This window comes from Panthera tigris, chromosome C2, assembly GCF_018350195.1.
Source record: "Panthera tigris isolate Pti1 chromosome C2, P.tigris_Pti1_mat1.1, whole genome shotgun sequence".
Lineage (NCBI taxonomy): Eukaryota > Metazoa > Chordata > Mammalia > Carnivora > Felidae > Panthera > Panthera tigris.
Genome location: NC_056668.1, coordinates 75,209,536 through 75,230,746, shown reverse-complemented (window position 1 = coordinate 75,230,746; position 21,211 = coordinate 75,209,536). Strand labels below are relative to the sequence as shown.

Here is a 21,211-nt window from a genome sequence, read left to right as displayed (position 1 = left end):
CAGTTGAAATGGCTGTGATCTATGAGATCCTTGCAAACAAACACTCTTTCATCCATGCTGACAAAGATTAATAATAATAATAATTATTATTATTATTATAGTAACAACAATCAATAAAATTAATTGAGAATTACTGTGTTTTAGGCACAGTAACTTTAAGCACTTTTCATGAATTGCCCCATTTCGTCTGCACAACAGCCCTATGATGTAAATTCTACTATCATTCCCACTTAACAAATGAGAGAATTGGATGTGAAGAAGTTAAATAACTACACCAAAGGTACAGAATCTCAAGTCAGATAGCCTGGATTCAAATTCTGGCTCTATCATTTATGCATGTGACTCTCCACATCTTTACACACACCTTGAGAATATCACATAGGGATCTGTAAAGTGAAGATTTCCTGCTGGCAGCATACTTTTCAGAAGAAATGGTATTTAAAGAAATGGAAGCTGCCAGTCAGTTTTTCTGAGCATACATTCCCTTCTATGCGAGAATTAATGGAAAGGCTACTAAAATCTGAGAGACTGTCTGTTCCTCTCATTTTGTGTAATCAGAGATTGTATAAAGCTGAGAAATTTTATGTGATTTGCTCAAGGTCAACACACTGGTCACCTCACAGAGCCAAGAATATATTAAAGACAACATTAGCCCTCCTTTCTTTCTAGGAATACACTTGGTTAAGTAACTCCTGTAAGATTCCTTTTTTTAAATTATTTTTTTGAGAGAGAGAGAGAGATAAAGAGACAGAGTACTAGCAGGAGAGGGGCAAAGAGAGAGGGAGACACAGAATCTGAAGCAGGCTCCAGGCTTTGAGCTGTCAGCACAGAGCCCAACGCAGGGCTTGAACTCATGAACCATGAGATCATGACCTAAGCCAAAGTCTGACACCTAACAGACTGAGCCACCCAGGCACTCTGCTCCCAGAAGACTCTTAACCACTATGTATACTGCTTATAAATATGCCCACAAACAGTTACAGAGCAACTAGCAAGAAAGATAATTTCAAATGGCTCATGTTTTCCTTTACTGACTAGACGAACACATGAGGGCAGAAGTCTTAGGATTAAAAAGAAATGCAAGACTAATAAGGAAAGAGGTCAAGGTTACAAAAAGTTTAGAAAGCTATCCCTATGATTTTCTGTGAGTGGGCAAACTATTCAAGGAAATTGTTTCTTGTTCATGCTCTCCATAAATATCATCTGGAGGCATAGTCTTTAAAATTAAAACATAGTCAACAAAACCAAATTTGTAACAAATGTTCATTACTCTCCTTCTAGCTATTAAAATCAAAAGGCATTTTTTCTTTATTAAAAAAATCAAGTGAAGTAACTGCATTCATAAGCTAAAGATCATTATTAATTTTGATAATGAAAAAATATGCCACTGCAAGAGTAACAACATTACATGTACCACAATGTTGCTTCAGATTATGTAAATAATCTTGCTTAAAGAAAATCAGCAGGAGAAAACATACGTTGGTTTTCTTTTCATCCAACTTGTAGGTGTGATTTCACACATACAAACTGATGACATATTCTTAAAGTATAGATGATAGTAGAAGAAAATAATATCCCTATAGTTGGATATAGCATAACCCTTACTCTCCCATGAGAATGATAATGTGTATGCTTGAGTAAGTGAAGGAGATGAACTGCCTGTCCAGGAAGGCCCCTGTCTGGGGAGAAAAACATCTTTATAATTCTTCACAGCATCCCTTATGTCCTTGATAGTTTTTCCCAACTAACCATGTGGATCATGTTTCTGTTGATAGTTTAGCAATATAGAGCTTCTGTTGGCTTTGGCTGTGTCTACAGACTTGTGGCTGGTGGTATCAAAACATCATATGTTTGGTATTGTATAGAAAACATAACTGGATGACTACATTTTTAAGTTTCCAATTGGATTTCTGAAACTCAGATACAGACCATTCACAGAGCTAGAACAAACAATTCTAAAATTTGTATGGAACCGGAAAAGACCCTGAAATGTTTCTTTATGCTGAACTCATGAAGAATTTAATTTATTCATAAAATCTGAATACACTGTTTGTATTTATAAACAGTAGTTAGGAACATGAAATATTAGATGTCTAGAATCAAAATATCTCAAGAAATGGACTCTGTGTTCATTAAATACTAAGCACAAAAGTCAAACAATTTATTAAATCGAAACATGGCAGATCATTAAGAAAACAATCTTGGAATGAATAAAACCTTTTTATTTTATTTATCTTTTTAACTAGCCATTAGCTTGTCTGATACTTTATTTATTTTTTTAATATGAAATTTATTGTCAAATTGTTTTCCATACAACACCCAGTGCTCATCCCAACATGTGCCCTCCTCAATGCCCATCACCCATTTTCCCCTCCCTCCCACCCCCCATCAACCCTCAGTTTATTCTTAGTTTTTAAGAGTCTCTTATGGTTTGGCTCCCTCCCTCTCTAACAATAAAGCCTTTTTAAATAAGAAAGAAAAGCTGAGGGCATAAAAGCATATTTATAAAATAAAGCACAGCCAAAAAAATTCAGAGACAAGCAACAAAATAAGTAAAAAATTTACAACTCATGTAACAAAGAGCTGATATTTTAAAATATAAATAGATTTTCTACAAATGAAAAGACATTTCATAGAAACAGATATAAGCAGACATTTTACCAGAAAAGAAGTGAAGATGGTTCTTAAAATATATGAACAAGTGCTCAACCTAACTCATAATAAGACAAATGAAGTGTTTTTTTTAGGTAACAAAGAACTACAAGTATGATAACACATTATGTCGATTACAACATAAGGAAACAAACACTCTCAATGTAAATTTGTATGATGGAGAGCAAATAGATATTTTTCAAAACTAAAAAAAAGCATTTATATATCCTTGACCTGAGAATTATGTTTCTATCCCATCCCATAAGTACACTTGTACATATGCAAAATTACTTATGTACCAAGATATTCTTTATAGTGTTGTTTGCATTAACAAAATATAAGAAAGAACTGAAATGGCCTTTGATAGAGAGTTAGGTTAAATAAATTGTTCCTCCTAAATATGTACTAATATGGAAAAATCTTGTAGATATAACAGCTTTAAATTTAAAAAGGTGCTTAACAAGTGTTAGGTAGATAGATGATGAGAGAAAATATAAATACAAACACATAGCGTTGTATATGTTGATAAATGAATAGACTGTACCTAGAAGAATACCAAGAAATGTGACCATGTGGCAGATAAGAGAAGAACGGAAAATTGCTTTTGACTATGGCAATGTATCCCAAAGAAACACACCCATGGTTAACGACTCACAGCAAAGAATAAAAATGCACATGTTGCTAGACCTGGGATGTCTTAGTAAGAGGGTGTAAGAAAGGACCTAGAGCATTTGGTCTTGTGTTAGGCAATTTTAGGGAGGGCTCAAAGAAATGTAGATTTACTCTCAACTGGACTAGTCTAAGAAAGTGGGTGTCATTCTATGATTAGGTATGTTAATAAATATTACCAAAAGACATGAACAGAGCAAAGCTAAAGCTGTGTTTAGTGAATTAGCAAGCAGCCACTCATATAAACCAGGATAGAAAAATAGTTGATCATTTTGTAGTTTGGACAACATTATTCTTTTTGTCTGTGTTCAGACATGATTACAGAGTGATCGGTCTTATTTTTGTCTTAATCCACCATGATCACAGTGGACTTGTCTGATTTGCTATTCTTTGAAATTGTGTATATTCAACAGAAGCACACCGTGGCCTGATAGAGGGCCAAGAAAGTTCCTGGCTGTCAGGGACTGTTTTGCTCAACTGTATACACTTTTGTGTCCTTAAGATTTTGTATTATATACTTATCTTACCTATTCAAAATATGTTTTAAAAGAATATCAGGACTGGGGCTTCTGGGGGAGTTGGTGGAGTAGAAGGACCTAGGCTCACCTGACCCCATGGAAACAACTAGGTAACACATCAGTGTAAATAACCCAAAGGCTGGCAGAATGAACTCCACAACTAACTAGCTGAATAAATAAAGATGTGGTATATACATACAATAGGATATTATTCACAGATAAAAAAGAATGAAATCTTGCCATTTGTAACAACATGGATGGAACTAGAAAGTAGAATGTTACAAAATCAGTCAGAGAAAGACAAATACCATATGATTTCACTCGTATATGGAATTTAAGAAATAAAACAAATGAACAACGATGGAAAAGAGAGAGAGAGAAACCAAGAAAGCGACTCTTAACTCTAGAAAACAAACTGATGGTTGGGTGGGGGTGGATAGAGGATGGGTGAAATAGGTGATGGGGATTACAAGCACGCTTGTGATGAGCACCAAGTAATATATTGAAGTGTTGAATCACTATATTGTACACCTGAAACTAATATAACATTGTATGTTAACTATACTGGAATTAAAATTTTAAAGCTTAATAAAATTGAAAAAAAAAAAAGAATGTCAGGACTGAAGGAGACCTTAGAAGTCACTGAGCCCTAAAACTATCCAATCACCACCACCTTCTCCCACCTTCCCATACCAATGGGGTTTTCTTGTAAAACCCCCCACAAGTGCCAGTACAGCATCTGCTTGCATATCTCCAGTTTGACCATTCTACTAATTTATCAGGCAGCTCACTCCATACTCAAATGGCTGCTCATATATTTTGTGCAGAGGGAAAGAGAAGAATGCATTTGGTTATATCTTAATTGTTTTCACCCCAGCATGTTTGACCTCTTCTGATGCATCTTCTCCTACAGCAACTAGTAGAGCAGAATAATTACCTTTCTAATTTTATGTAAAATATTCCTATTAATACTCTCCAAACTGCAATTGTCTTTTTGTGTGCCAGTGTTCCAACACAGTTTTGTATCTTTTGTTATCATTACATTTGCAGAGATTCTTATCTGTTGCCGCTGACAAACCCATTTGTTTTTGTACTCAATTACATGTAATTAGTCTTTTCTTCACGAACAAAAGAACAGGTGTCTTTATCAATTCAATGCAAGATACCATGGTAAGGTTGGTTGGACCTAATGATGTCTAGTGAACCAAACAGCACAATTCTGACAGATGCTCATAGTAACACGATTTTTTTTCAAACAATCAAATGCTTTTACTCCTGCCCACACCAAGTAGAGAAAGAAAAGTCATTTTCACATCTTAGAAGCTTATAACTTTCTATTTTTTAAAAAATGAGTAGAATTTTAATCCTTCTGATATTTCTACCCTTCATCCCTACTAAGAAAAAGTATAAATAAAAATTATTTGCTTTTATTGGAAATTGTTCAATGAAAATATGTATGTATGGGGAGAGGAATCAAAATAAAGTACATTAATTGAAAAACTGGTGAAATCTGAATAACGTCTATAGCTCAGTTAATAGTATTGTACCAGTTTTAATTTCTTGATTGTGATAATTTTACTGTTGTCACATAAAACGATACCCTTAGGAGAAACTAGGTGAGAAGTACATAGGAATATCCTGCATTACTTTGTAATTTTTCTGAAGTCTAAAATTATTTCAGAAGAAAAGTTTAAAAAAAATATTTGGGTGAGTGAAGTATTTAGCCAATGACTCAGAGAAATTTTGCACATATGCACAAGAAGACATCCATTCATTCATTCCATTTTTTTTCGTTGAGTACTTACTTTGCATCAGAGATCATTCTAAAGATAACTCAAAGAGCAAAACAAAATCTCTTCCCTCTTGAAACCTACATTCTCCTGGGAGAAAGATCAAAAACAAACAAACAAACAGCAACTGTGTATGTGTATAGTTTTATATCATGTGGTTATAAAAGCAATGAATACAAAAAAGGGGGGATATCAGAATAGAGACAGCCAAGGTGAGATGTGTCATTTTATAAAGGATAGTTAGGGAGGGTGTTTTCAATATCTATAAGAAATAGAAATGATAATTATCCACCAAAAAGAGAATGGATAAATATATTTGGGTATATTCATGCAAAGAGATACTTTACAAAAATGAACATGAATAATAGAAAGCAAATATATCACCATCTATGCAGCTCACAACCATAATATAAGGGAGAAAAAGTACATAGAAATTATACAGCAATGCTCTCACTCATACAAAGTTCAAAATATGCAAAACAATATTATGAATGATTTAAGTATACACATATGAAATAAATGTATTTTTAAAACTGCATGGAAATAAAAAATGCTAAATTCAGGATAGTAGTTACGTCTGATACTGAAGGAAAGCAGAACTCCATTGGGAGAACATACAGTGGGTTCAAATGCATTTATACTGTTACCTGAATTTTAAGTCAGAGGTTGGGCATCCAGGTAGATTCATCCTAGTCTTGTTATTTTGTATACCTGAACTACTTTTAATACCAATATATCAAAAGGTGAGTGTAGTTGTTTATCTTAAGAAAAAAATATTTTAAATTTATTAATTCAGTTTCTAATAGTATTTGACAAAATGTATCACCCTCAACATGTGTTATGCACAATGCCACTATGCATATATACACACATAGGCATATATATTTGTACATATATATGTATGCATACAAATGTATGTTTATAAATATATAGGTATGGATTTACACTAGACCCTGACCCAGCATCTGCAGAGAGAGCACTGTTTAATTCTTTGTCTATGAAATGGAGAAGGAAGGATTTTTGTCAGTTGAACTCACATTTTTTGCCCTTGCCCTTCAGCCACAACCTCATGATAAAAGTCATACATCTTCAGGATGCCTGTCTGGGTTACAGCTGCATCCTGTGGAATGAAGTGTGGCTATTTGGCTTACTTGGGGATTAAATCTATTCTCCTCAATTTATAATTTTTCAATTTTTTTAAAAAGTTGAATGGACAATGCTGACAGAAGATATTATCTCGAGCTGCTTCATTTTATAGAAAAATAAACTGAGGTCCAGGGATACCTCAGAGATAGCAGAGGTGATACAGTGAAGCAATCTCCCTGATTCATTTCACCCATACTAACAGCTTACTAAATCTACATGAAGTACAGATACAATAGATGAAAATCTTACATGGAGAGAAAGGCATCCCCATTCCTCGGTACTCAGTTGAAAATGTGAATCATTTAAAGAGTGCATTCCTACAGCCACAAACCAACAATGCAAACCACAATAGGCTAATCAACCACTTTGCAGAAAACTGGGGATGCAATTTTTTATAATAAGATATTTTCTGTATTGTAATTCATATTTTGCAACGTGTAATATTAAATGAACAAAGAATGATTTAGAAAGGGTGGACAAGAACATTTTCACACTTCAGGAGTTGCAGATCTTCCCCCAAATCTTTAATTTTAATTTAAAAGTTATTTCTCCATAGAATATAAGGCTTCTTAGATTATCTTAGGCAATTTGGTAGATTGCCACCCTGACCACAAAATTATATCCATCAGAAGACAACTCAATGGGACATATATTTGATGAGTATTTACTATGTGCTTGGCACTAACGATCTAGCAGTGAATCCAAACAAACTTTAGGAAACTATATGGCACCCTGCATAATTTTAAGATAACATGAATTTCCCCCTGGGTATCTGTGTATGATTCTGCAGAAACTAAAAGATATGATGAGAGTGATCACTCTTGGCTCTGAGGCTTATATTCCATTTTTTTTTCTGAAATGCAAATATACTACTATGTCATACCTTGATGATTTTGTTTAGTTATTAAACTTGTCAACTCTATACTTAAATTAGTTAAAAACTAATTCCAGGGATATTATTAAAAAACTTTGAATACGTGGCCCTTTATTTTAAAAACTTATAAACAAACTTTCAGGTCTACTAGTCTTTATTATCCTGTTATTACCAATACATCATCATACTATTTTAATATATTTTTCTTTTACAATTAATAATTTGAGGTGCCTGGATGGCTTAGTCGGTTAAGCATCCAGCTCTTGATTTTGGCTCAGGTCATGATCTCATGGTTTGTGAGATGGAGCCTTGGGTCAGGCTCTGCACTGACAGCACAGAACCTGCTTGGGATTCTCTCTCTCCCTCTCTCTGCCCCTCCTTTCTCATGTTCTCTCTCTCTCAAGATAAATAAATAAATACTTGAAAAAATTAAAATCAATAATTTTGTCAATTAAAATGAAATCACATGTAATATACAGATGTATATACTCAATGTTTACCTTAAGAAGTAATTTTGGCCTGCCAGAAATGATGTTTGGAAAATTATTATAACATGCTCGCTATTTGGTTCTAGGATTAAAACACCATCTTGTGCTGGAAATTCTGCCTTGTTCCTATAAATATTTATCACCATATTGACTATAAACACTGGAATGGGACAATCTTCTTATCCACTGACTATCTGGAACTCTTTCAAGTCTCTACCTTCTCATTTAGTGTGTGACCTCTCTCAACTGTGTCTTTACTCTAGGGAGTCACAGCAAAAAGGATAGAAGACAGACACCAGCTTACTAGCAGTTAAACAGTTCAAAAGGCAGCCTGGCCACACCCTAAGACTTAGATACACCAGACCACACATTTGATCATCGTTAACTGGACTGGGAGAAGTTAATGCTCCTTACTGTAGTCGCTGTTTTCGTCCTTGGTCCCGTCAATGGTACCATCTGGGTGCATCTGCAGGAAATATCCCTGCTGGCTGAATAACCTTGTCACAATTCCTTTCAGCTGGGGTTCTGCAAAACAAAATAGAATGGTTATTCAAGTCCTTATTTTGTTTATAAAAATACACACTTGCAAATTGTCCAAAAATTCTCTAAAGTCACCAATGCCAATGGCTTAAATATTGAAATAAGTATATGGAAAAGGGGCATCTCAGTAACATGAGGACTCTTCTTTTTCCTTCTAGAGGCAGAGCCATAATACTATGCATCAGGAAACCAAATATAAATAGATAAAAACTAATTATGACTCGGAAAATAAAGAGGCGTGCTAAAAAGTGAATTATTTTTCTTCCTCGTGCATCTAATGTCTGACTGCAAGATGCCACCAACTGTATGGTCTCATTCTAGAATCAGTATTTACAACAAACCGCCACTATAATTCCTAAGCTTCCAGTAGTCAAAATCAGGCCCTGGAAGATTTCTATTTCTGCTGAATATAAACTATCCATTAGAAACTCCTGGGTTTTGAAATTCTGATCAACTTCAGCCAGAAAGAAAGAATGGCTTGGATAAGAACCACAGGAAAAAGCAAAACCCCCACGGCCATGAGATGTCACTGAAAAGTATGTGAAAATAAACTTCACCTTCAATAAATACTTCACCAGACAGAAGCCTCAGCACTACAAAAGTCATTTTTCCAGTACCAAAAGAAGTAATAAATTCATGTATATTTCTCTAAATATTTCACTAGAAGTGAAAGAAGCTGTCCTCACTAGAAGTGACCATTAGAAGTGTTCCTCAGCTTTTATAAACTCCCTACACATTAATACCATCAAACTGAACTTTGTATACCACATTTGGGTTTTTGCATATCAGCTACCATAAATATTTAAAGCTTTCTCATTATGGTGCTGGCTGCCAGCGACAATTCATTTTCTATAGCATCACTACCATCTTTGTCTCCACTTCAGCACTGGGCAAATATTAGACTATTCTAATGCATTCCTGAAGTAGCAACATACTATCCTCAAATTCAGCATCATACTGAATTTCAACTGACAGTCAATTTCATTCCTTCACCCATTTATTCAACCAATTACTCCAAATCTCTTTTTTGTCAGACAATATGCTAGGTACTGTGTGTTACACCAAACACACTGATTGATGTGACTACATAAGAATTCTAGTTAAGGATTCAGTGTGTTTAACTCTTTGGGAATAGACCTGCTCTCTATAGCATATGTCTGCGGTTAAACTTTTTCATATATGACTTGATCACACGTATTCAGGAATATAAGGCACTACCTATATAAACATGTCCTCTTGAAAGCAATCCTAATAAGCAGAGAAGGTACTAAGAAAATTTGGAATAATGAAGCAGGGTTATGAAAAAAAAGAAACATGTCCTCTTGAAAGCAATCCTAATAAGCAGAGAAGGTACTAAGAAAATTTGGAATAATGAAGCAGGGTTATGAAAAAAAAGAACTGAACTGGAAATGAGGAATTCTGGCTGATAACTATATGTTATATATGCGTGTTAAATAAATTTATTTAATTTGTAGGACTATCTAGAAGTCAAACTAAGTGACCTTTAGATCCCTTCTATAAATATCTATTGACTTGGGGTACATTAGAATCCTCTTCCCTGAGTGATAGCAGAAATCAAGGAATGTTCGGTGTGTTGCCTCCACGGGTCCACCCAATCTGACATATTAGGAACATGCTGGAGGAACACATAGCTGGCTAACCTCACTGTAAAACAATATCCTGTGCCGCCATCAAATCCTACCAACGTTTCTAGGCTCAGCTCAAGATCACCTCCTCCAAGAAAGTTTGGCTATCATAACTGAGGGAAATATATAATTGGGGGAAATAAAAAGAACATGTGTGCCTCTGTCATGAGGCTAACTGACTGACAGGCAGGTGCTAATATGGCATACTTAATTCTATATATGCAGGCAGAAGACCCAGCTTTGAGCCACAATTGCCACATGCTCCTGAGGAAGTCATTTTACATTTCAGGCTCAGTTTTCATATAAAGGGAAAAATAATTCCTATGCTAATTATAACTGCTGGGAAATTCAATGAATAAATATAGGTGATAGTATGAATTCAAACCCATAAGAATATAAAGCCTAATTAAGGTCTATTTTCAGTGATGAAAATCAAGAAAACAGCATAAGTGAGGTAAAGGAACATACTAAGAACCAACTTTATGTCTTCTGATTTCTGTTTTCGTAAAATATTAATTAAGCTTCTAAGTCATTAAACAATGGGCTACAAGTAGAGGATAGAACAGGATAGAAGGAAAGGGACAGGCTGTCTTATAATTGATATTTTATTTCTAATAAGCTTGATAAGGTCACTTTAAGAAGTCATGTTTGGGTTGGTAATGAGATACATGGCAGCTGAGTCACTAATGCCAGCAGATGATTGTTTTTTTCATGCTCCTCTTTCTGTAGCTGTAATTAAACACTTCTTTTGCTATGGTGAAGCCATCCCTTTGTTGGGGCCCTGGGAATTCAGGTTGGTAATTCCTGTTCAAGATAATGAGCATCAGGCATTTATACTGCCCCCAACTGCCTAGAAGCAGTGCTAGAACCAGCTCAGAGTCCGAGTTTTAATTATGTGATGATCTATGAAAGCACATGTCTTGCACTGTAGATGTTTCAAAGGAGACTTGACCATCTATTGAAAAAATGCCTTGAACCTAGAATGTCATAGAAAGCCAGGCCTGTACCCTGATTACCGTCTATCAAACCCTATCAATCTTTCTAGGCTCAGCTCAAGATCTCCTCCACGAAGGCTTGACTATCATAAGTGTGGGTCGTTTTTATAACTGAGGGGGGAAAAGAGCTGTTTTATCGTATTTTAAAGAAAGGGATTTAAAAGATGAGACCACTTTTTTGGTATACCTAAAATCCTGGAGGCACTCAATAAATATGCTTTTTATTTGTCAGATTATCCTTAGGGATCTAAGAGATTAATATATTCTATGCTGTCCTCAGGGAGCACCCAGTCTAGTGCATGAAACATATTTATATATAATACTAGTGTGATGTAGGTGTTAAATAAGGGATAGAAGCAGAGTGGCATGATGGCACCAAGGAGTAAGGGACTAATTCTGTCTCAAGGTTGGGTGAAAGAACCTCATCCATCACTTGAAGAGTAAGTGGCATTTTCAGAGTCAAAAAAAGAAAAAGAAAAAAAAAAAAACAGAGAAAGAGCATTCCAGACAAATAAACAATGGATATTTTCCAATTTAAATGATTCTAAGATAATGTTCTTCTATTATTTTTCTTCTTTTTTTTTTTAATGAAATGGTGGCTATATTACTAGATGGTGAGGTGGCAGGGATTTGGTTTGTTATCTTTTGTACTCTAAAATGGTGTGGCAAATGCTGCTAGCTTTTCTCCCAAATCCATTTCCTCTTTTTCCTGGGCACCCAGCTAGACCATATGTCCTAGCCTCCCTTGCAGTTAGGTTTGGCAGATGAATGAGTGTCATATGGAATGTAAGTGGAAGTGATGTGTGCCATTTTCAGGCCGAGGCTTTTAAAAGCAAACATTCTCTTAATGCTGGCTGGATTTAGATGACAAAGCCCTAGGGGATGTCAACAAAATAGAAGAATGCTGGGCTTCTGAATAACTGATGGAAAAAAGGCAATAGCCATCAGAAATGCCCACTTTGGACACTTAGGTGTACAAGAAATAAACTTCCATTGGTTATACGTAGTAACTTCCTTCCAAAAAGTACAATAAGAAAAGGGGGATGGGACAGAGGAACTTCACAGTAGAGAAACCTGACAAACAAAACACTACCTCAGCAAGGTGATCAAGGTTACCATCAAAAGTCATAAATCATACTGATAACATGTACTCTTAATATGATGTGATGAGAATGGCACTTTACCTCTGTGGTCTTCTTCCCTTAAACTAATAACCCCAGTCTAATCATAAGAAAAACACCAGGCAAATACCAACTGAAGGACATTCTACAAAATAGCTGACTAGGAATCCTTAAGTTGTCAAGGTCATCAAAAATAAGAAAAGTCTAAGAAAATGTCATAGCCAAGAGGGGTCTAAGATAGGACAATTAGATGTAATGTTGTATTGTAGATGGGATCCTGGAACCGAAAAAGAACAATAGGTAAAAACTAAGGAAATCTTAATGAATTACAGACTTTAATCATGAGGTGTCAGCACTGATTTTTTTAAGTTTACTTATTTATTTTGAGAAAGAGAGAGCACGTGTGTGTGTGAGTGTGCAAGCAGGGGAGGGGGAGAGAGAGAGAGGGAGAGAGAGTGAGAGTCCCAAGTAGGCTTCATCAACCCTGTCAGCATAGAGCCCAATGCGGGGCTATGATCTGGGCCTAGATCAAGAATCAGATGCTTAACCAACTGAGCCACCCAGGCACCCCAACACTGATTTGTTGATTTTCATAAGTATACCAAACTAATATAAGATGTTAATATGGGAAACTGAGGATAGTTTAAATGGGAACTCTTTGTACTAACTTAACTTTTCTGTAAATTTAAAACCATTCCACAATAAAAAGTTGAGTGATAATTACAGCTACAAAGCAGGTTAGAAATTTAATTCTTAGAGAGGTTGGGTGAGACAGTCGGTAAAGGATAGGAATTCATGCTCAACAATGCTTCCCTTCAGGATGACATGGCACCTTCAACAGAGGTTTGAATTCAAAGCCACTCAGAAGAGCTGTGACATGGAAGAGCTATCTTGACATTCCTGTTGCTTTAGCACATAGTGCTGTGGAACAGTTACCTAAGTATATACTGGAAACCCAGAGCAGGTGGACTATGGGGGCCAATCACACATCTCAGGATGACCACTGGACAGCAGAAAACAAAATGAATTTTAGAATTGGAAAGGACCTTGGAATCTCACACTTCCCTTCATCAAAATCCCTTCCTTCATCAATGTCAAAGACTAATAAATAAATAAATAAACAAACAAATAAATAAAATTGAAAAATAAAATAAACACAAAAGCAAACTTGAGGCTCAGAAGGAAAGTGTCTTGTCTGAGGTCATCCACCTAACACAGAGTTGAGTTAGGACAAGAACTACTCTCCTATACACTGAATGAACATCATTCTTTCCTTTGAAAAAGCAGCTAAGATACAATCCATATCTTGTGCAAGTGAGGGGTTAAGGGACAAAAGGTAAAGAAGAGAGGAGAAGGAGGAGGAAGAGCACTGAGTTGTATGTCAGTTATTGGAGTACAGGGGTAAAAAAGAGAAGAGGCTACAGGAAAGTCTGCAAGAAGTATACATACACATATACACACACAACAAATACCTTTGATACCAAAATTAGATTGTATTTATCTAGGGCCAACCTATTCAACATTTGCACTCAAAATTAGAGAAAATGCCCCATGTAAACACCAAGCTAAAATAAAACTACAATAGCGACCCAAACTTTCTTATGGAAGCCATATCCAGAGACTTAACAGTACTTACTCCAATAACGATGGCTATATTTTGAACCCATCTACTTTGTACCAGGCACTCCCCTAATGATTTTACCCTATTTTTATTTAATACTCACAATAACTGAGTGTGTAAGGTCCTTTTTTCTCATTTTTCAGATAAGATTATGGAGATTCGGAGAAGCTCCCTCACTTGCCCAAAGTTACAGAACTAGTAAATTCGAAGGCAGCTCTAGCTTAAGAGTCTGTGGTCTTGGCTACTCTCCAGCACTGTTCAGTGGCTTTAACAAAGACACTGGCGGGGCGCCTGGGTGACTCAGTCAGTTAAATGTCTGACTTTGGTCTGACTTTGGCTCAGGTCATGATCTTGCAGTCGGTGAGTTCGAGCCCCGCGTCGGCTCTGTGCTGAGCCTGGAGCCTGCTTCAGATTCTGTGTCTCCCTCTCTCTCTGCCCCCCTCCCACCTGCTTGTTTCTCTCTCTCTCTCTCTCTCTCTCTCAAAAATAAACATTTAAGAAAGAAGGAAAGAAAGAAAGAAAGAAAGAAAGAAAGAAAGAAAGAAAGAAAGAAAGAGAAAGAAAGAAAGAAAAAAAGAAAGAAAGGCAGACAGACATGGAAAAACTGGAACACACCCAGATGAAAGGGAGCCAAATAAACAGGGCACAAAGGACTGCCATGTGAAAAATAGCTGAATGAACAGTCCATATGCAACCTGGAAAAGGGACGACTCCGGGGACATGAGAGCTGCCCTCACTTTCTTAACCGAAGAGAGAAGTAAGAAGAAGCCAATTTGTTCTGAGTGGCTCCACAGGGATAGAACTAGGGCCAACGGGTGAAAGTTACAGGGAGGCAGGTAAAAAAAGAATTTTCTATAAATTGTATTTAAAGAGAGAGGAGGCTGCCCAAAGAAAGAGTGAGTTTTCTATCATGGACAGAAGCAAATAGGGAGAAGCAGAAAAACTCCACATCAGAACAGCTGTGAAGGACACGGATGTCTACAAAAGCTAAGGCATTCTGCATGACAATGCAAGGTCCTCTCCAGCAGCCTGTCCTGGAAAGCTTTGGGATCAGCCAGATGGCCCTCTAAATACAAGTTCACTCCTCTGTTTCTTAGTGTGTGCTTAGGACAGGGAATTGAAAAGATTGTTTACCAAGCATCCTGAAAATGAAGCTCTTTGTAAGTGTTCAACATGGATTGTGGGAGTAATTTGATGGGGTTTTCTAATCAGTCTCTGTGGGTTTAGAAAGGGGGCCTCAGTATTATGGTTTAATGTTGCCACTTAAAGGAACTAAGATTGAAGAGGCTGTTAAATGTGATTCTTGTCAAGTGCTTCTGGGGCCTCACACTGCTGCAGATTTCAAAATTGGACTGTTAGGGTTGGAGACTGTTCATAAACAGATACATTTTGGACCAATCATAGCTAAAGGGTACACACTAGGGCACACTGACATACCATAAATCAAAGCCCCAGACAAATCAGAAATGGGATAAAGTAAGACATTTGAAAGAAGCTAGACCTTATCTGGGTTTTTTAAAACACTGCAAAAATCACAACCACACTCAGTTAGAGAAATTCATTAAAAATACATATTGTTTAGTAAAAGAGACACAGGATTGAGGCCCTGCCTTCACTCAGCCGACTGCAGGGGACACAGCGAAAGGAGCACCTTGTAGAAGTGAGTGTATAAGGCTGGAGATGAGTCATCGGGGCCACCAGAATCTGTCCTGTGGGGTAATGGGAGTGACGTCCTGAGCCAAGTCCTCAGTCTCCCCATCAGTCACATGCAGGTGACAGATGCCATGGGCAGCTACCTACATGAGAGACATGAACTCCCTATGTAGCAATAATAATCACAGAGGACTCTGTATCTGTAACTGGATATCAATTTTCTCAATAAACAGATACTAGTGGCACATTTGATTCAAACAACAAGTATTCATTGCGCACTGGGCTTTGTAGAGGTTATTCTTCTAGGCACCAGGGATAACTAGTGATTTGCTAATAAACCAGCTTGCGAAAAACAAAAACAAAAGCAAAAACCACCCCAATGTGATTCCCATGGGGCTAATTTCCACCATGTAAATATTCCCACCATGGTGGATTTACCATGACCATATAACACCACTGAAGGCAGAGCTGCAGCTGAGAAGACATGAGCACAATGGGCTCCAGCACACCACTCTGTTTATAGGAGAATAAGATGAAGCTTATGTTCCAGTAGGAAAATAGAAAATAAACAGATAATTAATATAAGGTAGAGTTTGAGTATAGGTGCTATCTTGAAAAGGAAAGCAATGAAAAGTGATGGAGCATACGGGAGGTGTGTGTCCTATTGTGGACACAGTAGTTAAAAGACGGCAGCCCAGAGCCCTGAATGAAGAGAAGTAGCAAGCCATCAGGGATATCTAGAAGAGCATTAAGGGGAACCTTCTAGGCATAGGGCACAGCAGTGCCAAGTAATCCTAATTCTTGAAAAGATTAGGAACCATGAGATTAAAGGTTCTCCGAAGATCCTTCGTCTAGACCAGGAGTTGGCAAACTACAGCCCCGCCGCTGCCAATTTTGTAAATAAAGTTTTATTGGAATACAGCCATGCCCATTGATTCACATATTTGCCTATGGCTACTTTCCTCTACAACGACAGAGATAAGTAGTTGAAACAGAGGCTCCACAGCCTACAAAGCCTAAAATATTTACCAACTGGCCTTTTACAGACAAAATTTACCAAGCCTTGATCTAGACCCTTGCAGCTTCAGTTCCCTCTGCCCGAAATGCACAATCCCTGCCTTCCTCCTCTGCCCAGGACTCCTCCTCAGTTTTCTAGCCTCAGCCCTCTTCTGAGGGCCTTCGCTGGCACCCGGAGGCCCAATTAATCACTCCCTCTGCGGAGCTGCCTTGTGCACAGGTTAGGAGAGGGCTCCCCATACGGTTATAGCTGCTGGCCTACCCTGTGTTCTGTCTCTGCTTCTGAACTATGAGGTCCTCACAGTCAGGGACCTTGAATTATTCATCACTCTGTCACAGCACCTAACACAGTGCCAGGCACAGAGGAGGTGAGGAAATATGCTGAAAAAAAGAAGTCAATAAGTTATATCTGGGGTTTTTCATTGTCACCTGTAACTTTCAGAGGAGTTCCTCATTTGTAGGGAAGCTATTTACAGTCTTATCATGTAATGCCTCCGGCCTTCAGTCTGTGTCTCCCCTTTCTCAGTCTCAACCTTTCCACACTGAACACAGTCTGACAAGCACAGCGGCATCCTCCATAAACTGCATAGTCTCCAAAGCCCCGGGTTGCCTTGCACTTCTATGGAAACCAAGTGACCTTGAGACGGGCAGTCCTTAACCTTCATGCTGTCTCAAAGCTAAATGGAAAGAAAGGGCACGCTTGTCCAGAGTACCCTCTTCACTGAAGCAGTCAGTCTGAGCTAGGAAAGGCAGAAGAGTCAGGGCAGGGAAATTGAGCTAGGATTTAAATGCCAACAGGGATGGGATTTTTGTACCAAACCAATTTTATTCCTGATACTATCAGCCCCCTCCCTCCCAGACTCTTCTCTATAAGATGCTCATGAAGATTTAAAATAACTCAACACCGTCTATTGGCTTCTGACATGCACTAGGTGCTGGGTACAAAAATGAGTGAGGTGCACTGCCTGCCTTGCAGGCACCCATAGCCTCATCAGGGATACACATACACAACTAATCATTATAGCAATGCACTTGAAAAGTGCTGTCATAGAGGAACAAGCCGAATGCCACGGAATCACAGGCAAGGGATGCTAATTTTACCTGGGTGGGGGTGGGTTCTGAGACAAGAGGTACATAAGAAAGGCTTCCGAGATGAGGCAACATTTTAAACTTAGGCTTGAATAGGCAGGGGGATTTTGCTTTGAGCAGCATCAGCAGGACGATGGCCCAGCTGAGCATGCTTAAGAACTAGGAGAGCAGGCAGGTACAGAGTATGGGAAAACAAAGGAGTGTGTGCAGTGGCTGCAGGTGACAGCAGAAGAAAAATATGGGTCCGGGACACGTGAGGTTCCTTAAGCAAAGTTAGTAACTTTTACTTTATCCTTTAAATCAATGATCTCTAAATTGTTTTTATTATGCATCCCTATCTGTAAAAGAATTCAGGTCCACAGCCTCCATATATCTATATTACTTATAAATTACATGAATGTACTTGTAATTACGTGTATGTTATATGTATAATAATAGTTGTAATAAATTAATGTATAAATAAAAGTTGAAATGCTTAAAGAGACCAACACTAAACAGAAACAGAAATTAAAATAGCTTCTTCCCATAGGCCAGAAGATTGTCTTGATCTACCCACTTCAGATATGAAAGGCATTAGGCATCAGTGTATGAGGTAATGGGAAAACATTAAAAGATTGTAAGTTTGGGGAGGCATATGAAGGCAGTATTTTAGAAAGCCAAAGTGGGGAACAAGAGAGGAGGATGAATTAGAATGGGTGCACTATGGTCAGGAAGCCACCTAGGGAGCGGACTCATAGGGCATTAGGCAGGCAGTGATGGTAAGGGTAGAGAGAAGGTGTCAGCCAAGGGCTGACTGTGGTTGGTGGTTTTTGATAGATGATAGCATGTGTAGACTTCCTGAAGTTCTAGAAAAATGCATGAACTCTCCATCCCCACACCCAAATCTATCATAGCCTTCGTTTTCATTTGAGAGAGAGAGAGAGAGAGCATGCAAGCAGGGAGTGGGGCAGAGAGAAAGAGAGAGAATTTTAAGCAGGCTCCAAACTCAGTATGGAGCCTGACATGGGGCTTGATCCCATGACCCTGGGATCATGACCTGAGTTGAAATCAAGAGTTGGATGCTCAACCGAGTCACCCATGCGCCTCCAAATCTATCATAGTTTCCTTTTCTCTTTTTTAAATTTTTTTGATGTTTATTTATTTTTGAAGGAGAGAGAGACAGAGCATGAGGGGGGAGGGACAGAGAGAGAGGGAGACACAGAAGCCAAAGCATGTTCCAGGCTCTGAGCTGTCAGCACAGAACCCAACACGGGGTTCGAACCCGTAAACCATGAGATCATGACCTGAGCCGAAGTCGGAGGCTTAACCGACTGAGCCACCCAGGCGCCCCTCTATCATAGTCTTCTAAGAAAGCCCTGTTTAAGTATAGAATATCATGGAAAGTGAGGGTAAAGAAGGCTTAATGTGAATATTCCCACAAAGCCAAATTATTTATCTACCATTGTAAGGATATCCATTCATGAAAGGAAGTTTGACTCTGGTTAACCTCAGAATAATAACTCTATGGTCTTTCTCAGACTGTCACCCAGGGAAATGAACACTGCATTCCAGACAACTCAACAATGAGCTCTGGAGAATGCAGACCACAAGAAATTTCAAACATGAAGACTTTCCTAGAATCTTAATATTTTAGAACCAGCATAGCCATGATCTAAGTCAAGGAGCATTGTATAGACAAAGAAGCAGAACAACAAAAAGGGAAAACCTCATGGCAACACATCTTCCAATCCCTGGAGTCAGGGCTCTTTAATGAGCTATGTGCTGTGCTGTTCTGTGCCCCTTAAAATGGAAATCATTTTTCATCCTCCCAGAAGTATCCTGGCCTTGTCCCACACTACTTATATGGTATCTGGAAAGCTATTTAATTTGTGCATACACATACTTTGCTTCTTGTGAAATTGTTTGAATGAGTAGGAATTGCTTTTTTTTTAGTTTATTTATTTGTTTATTTAGAGAGTGCAAAAAGCAGGGGAGGGGCAGAGAGAGAGAGAGAGAAAGAGAAAGAGAGAATCCCAAGTAGGCTCAGTGCTGTCAGTTCAGAGCCCGACATAGGGCTGGAACTCATGATCATGACCTCAGCTGTGCTGAAGAGTCAGATGCTTAAACCCACTGAGCAATCCAGGTGTCCGAACTAGGAACTGTTTCTGAAGGTCATTCTAAGGAATTAAGAATACACATGATGGTGTGCTGTATGACCAGGAAGTAGCTCTGCCTGTGTGGTAGGCTTAACTTTCAGACAGAATTAAAGTTGATAGGAAGACCCATGGTTAGGAGTAGGAGCAATGAGCAAACTCTCCTGAGATTTATTCACAGATAACAGCTGTCAAGCATTTACCACATACCCGACTCTTGGTGTGGATTATCTCTCTACATTCTCATAGAAATAATTTAAGGCAGGCATTATAATTGGGTATTTTTTTTTATAGGTCAGGAAACAGGCTTTACAGAGGTTAAGTCACTTGTTCTAAATCAGACAGGAATAAATGCCAGAACCAGGTGTTGAAGCCAGATCCCCATCCTCATTATACCTTCTCATTGCTAATCATCAGTTGTCACTTAAAGAAGTCTAATATGCTGATACTTCTCTCTTCTTCCTTAACTGTAATCAAGCCACGGAAACAGTAGAAATCTATGGAGCAAGGGACCAGGAATAAACAGCAAACACTCAACTGGAGGTGAAGCCATGACTTTTGGCCCCTTGGTATAAAAAACAAAAAGATGGGGAGGAAGGGGAGAGGATGTAAACACTTCTCTGCATACGAAAGTCTTGTGTAATGAAAGCATCCCCACTTGGCACAGAGAAACATTCTCTGTTACAGTCTTAAAGCCTCTTTTTCAGAGGCACATCTTTTGGCACTAGAAATAAATGAACAGGACACATTATTTGGAAGAGCACAAGCATGGCAGCTTCCTGACATCAGAGAAGCTGCACAATGCTAGGCTTGTCCTAAAACTGTCCTGTATCTCAAAGGAGATCTTTTCATCCAGGTTGGCAGGCCTGGGGAATTCCTTCATACACCACAAATCTAAATTACCTGCAGGTAAAATGCTATTGTTGTAAAATGTGATCTTTGTCCGTCATCTTTTTCTACAACATCCACCAAGAAGCATTTGCAGACTCAACCAGAGTGAGTTGAAGAGGTAACGATACTTTCTGTGGAAGGGCAGTTTAGCACTCCAAGAGCACATTCATCAGCTTCAACTCAGTGGCAAGTTCAGGCCAGGCAGGCTGGTGCAGTGGGAAGCATGGGCCAAGGGGATCCAGACACCACAGGTCTGGTCCCAGCTGTTTGCTCCTCTCCGTCCCCAAAGCCACCACCGTGTCCAGGCCGTTGGCAGATCCTGGCTGCAATCCTCCAAAAGCTTCCTCACTGACACTCTTCCCCATTTTC

General features: G+C 38.2%; 1 protein-coding gene across 2 annotated transcripts in view; it reads right to left on the bottom strand.

Annotated features, from left to right (window-relative positions):
• The window catches only part of FGF12 (fibroblast growth factor 12), a 260,274-nt gene that overhangs the window by 204,730 nt on the left and 34,333 nt on the right, over positions 1–21,211 (bottom strand). For both annotated transcript variants that reach the window (XM_042999108.1, XM_042999107.1), the window contains exon 2: positions 8,552–8,662. In XM_042999108.1, coding sequence (XP_042855042.1) covers positions 8,552–8,603 — 52 coding nt within the window. In that variant the 5' untranslated portion in view covers positions 8,604–8,662. The remainder of the gene's footprint in view (positions 1–8,551; positions 8,663–21,211) is intronic.